General features: G+C 39.0%; 1 protein-coding gene across 1 annotated transcript in view; it reads left to right on the top strand.

Annotated features, from left to right (window-relative positions):
- The first annotated feature begins 1,001 nt into the window (after positions 1-1,001).
- LOC103482380 (C-C chemokine receptor type 1-like) overlaps positions 1,002-2,114 on the top strand; it is a 40,381-nt gene continuing 39,268 nt past the window's right edge. The window contains exons 1-2 of the mRNA XM_008438502.1: positions 1,002-1,138; positions 1,382-1,564. Coding sequence (XP_008436724.1) covers positions 1,395-1,564 — 170 coding nt within the window. The 5' untranslated portion in view covers positions 1,002-1,138; positions 1,382-1,394. The remainder of the gene's footprint in view (positions 1,139-1,381; positions 1,565-2,114) is intronic.

The raw sequence follows: 2,114 nt of genomic DNA, 5'->3' as shown, positions 1-2,114 counted from the left end.
ATGTTACATCTTTTTATTTCCAAATTGTACTGAACTAATCTCCCTCCTCAAAATTCTACATGTGAACTCCAATTTCCACATTGTCAAAATGTGGAAATTGGAGTCTTTTGGAATGGTTTAAAGACAACAAGGCGGATGTGCTGGAGTGGCACAGTCAAAGCCCAGACCTCAGCCTGATAACAAATGAGTGGGGATCGACATGGAACAGCTTAGCCAGGAAGAATGAAGGAAAACTTTGTCCAGATGTGCAGCCTGATTGAGACCGATCCACACAGACTCTGTGCAGCCAAATGTGCATCTACAAAATACTGCAAACATTTCATGGCAAATATTTTTATTTCTTGGTCATTTTTTAGAAATTGGTTTTCGGTTTGACATTTAAGGTTTTTTGTGTATGTTTTACTTGTCATAAAAGCTCAATTTTGTTGATCCTGATTGATTTGTGAAAGCAATAAAAAGGGTAAAACATCCAAGGGGGTGAATACGTTTCATAATCACTCCAACCTAAAAGTGCAAATTCAAATGTTCTGCTTTAATGAAATGCAGACACATTTCTCTGTATGATGTGTCCACATTTCTGTCAAGCTTGCATTCCTTAAAATAAATGAAATGATAAGCACTGATCAAAACAATTCCCACTGTTATTTCAGGTAATGTCATACGTTCCTGAGTGTGATTCTGTCTGGTTCGGTGTCAGTAATAAACATGTAAAGGAAGACCACAAATTGATACGGTCAGACTCTTTTCTGCAAACCTTTCCTCTGCTGAGCGAAGTCTTCTCCCTGAGCATATCTTGGTAATCTTTATCTTGTTTGTAAGATAGATAAAATGTTCTAACATAACTCACATCAGGAGAATATCTTGAGCATTTCCTTTCGTAGAATTATCAGTTAAACTGCTCCAAAACCACACTGACGTGGTGTATCCTAGTTGCAGCTATAACTTAAGAATTTGTTATATAAGATGTTGTGTTTCAAACTGTGTGTACAGATTGTGTCGAGTTCCGGTGTTATCATGTACTGAAATCAGGCAGAGACACGCACACACGCTGAAACTTCCTCTCTTTTGGTGACACAAGTCACTTAGTATGAGACGGACTTTCACAATCACAGCCTGAAGCTTCTCGGTCGGATCAGTGGTGAGAAAAGTAATTTCTGCTTTTGAATATTGCCATTTTTTCTTAAATACATACAGTTCTTGCTCTGTTTTCTATTTACTTACTCTAACATGGTTTTTAAAATGATGATTTCCAAGTCTCAGCACATGGCATACAGTGGTGTTTTAGATATGGTCTGCTTTTTGTAGATTACCATGAAATATTGTAAAACAGTAAGTCTTATGTTTTAGCTGACAACATGACTGTGTATTCTGCTTTTGACAGATTTTGCACAAAGATGACTCAGACAAACATCAGTTATGTTACCAGCAAAGTCCCAGAAGAGCCGGTTGAACCGTGTTCCAGGGATGATGATAACAAACTGGGAGCAAATCTGTCTTACATTTACTACTTCATGTTTGTCTTCAGTGTTATCACCAACTTGCTGGTTTTGGTTGTCATCCACCGGTGAGTAAACCACCAAATTGTTTTAAAATGCATGGCATTTACATATAAATATATAAATGTTAAGCTCTTATAAACTAATAGTAGATGAATGCGGTAGCTCAAGGTCTTGCATGAATGCCTTATTCTTTAAGTTATTTTCTGCTTAGATTTCATGTACAGAATCCATCCACCCTTTGGCTATACCCAGTTTTCAATGGAAGGTCATGGGGTGGGTGGGTGTTTGGTGGGATTGGGTTGAGTGGAGGGGTGTAGTTCCTACCTCCAGCTGTTATAGGGCAAGAGGTGGCCGTGTATGTGGGTGGATTTTTCAATTAGAGGTGCAAAATTCTTAGAGAGCCGATGAGTCAACACTCTGTGTCCAAGAACAAGGAGCCAACAGGACACAGGACAGTCAATTCAGTGACACAGCACAGGGTTCGAGCTGAGTGAAGGAGTGGAGCCAGAAGAAGAGACACATGGCACCAGACTCCCTGGAAGAGCCATGTACCGCTGTTGTGACTTTTTTTTACACTTATATGTTGTTCAGTATGATAAGTGACTGATTTACAAT

Source organism: Poecilia reticulata, linkage group LG20 (genome assembly GCF_000633615.1).
Source record: "Poecilia reticulata strain Guanapo linkage group LG20, Guppy_female_1.0+MT, whole genome shotgun sequence".
Lineage (NCBI taxonomy): Eukaryota > Metazoa > Chordata > Actinopteri > Cyprinodontiformes > Poeciliidae > Poecilia > Poecilia reticulata.
This window is presented reverse-complemented; position numbering and strand designations above follow the sequence as displayed.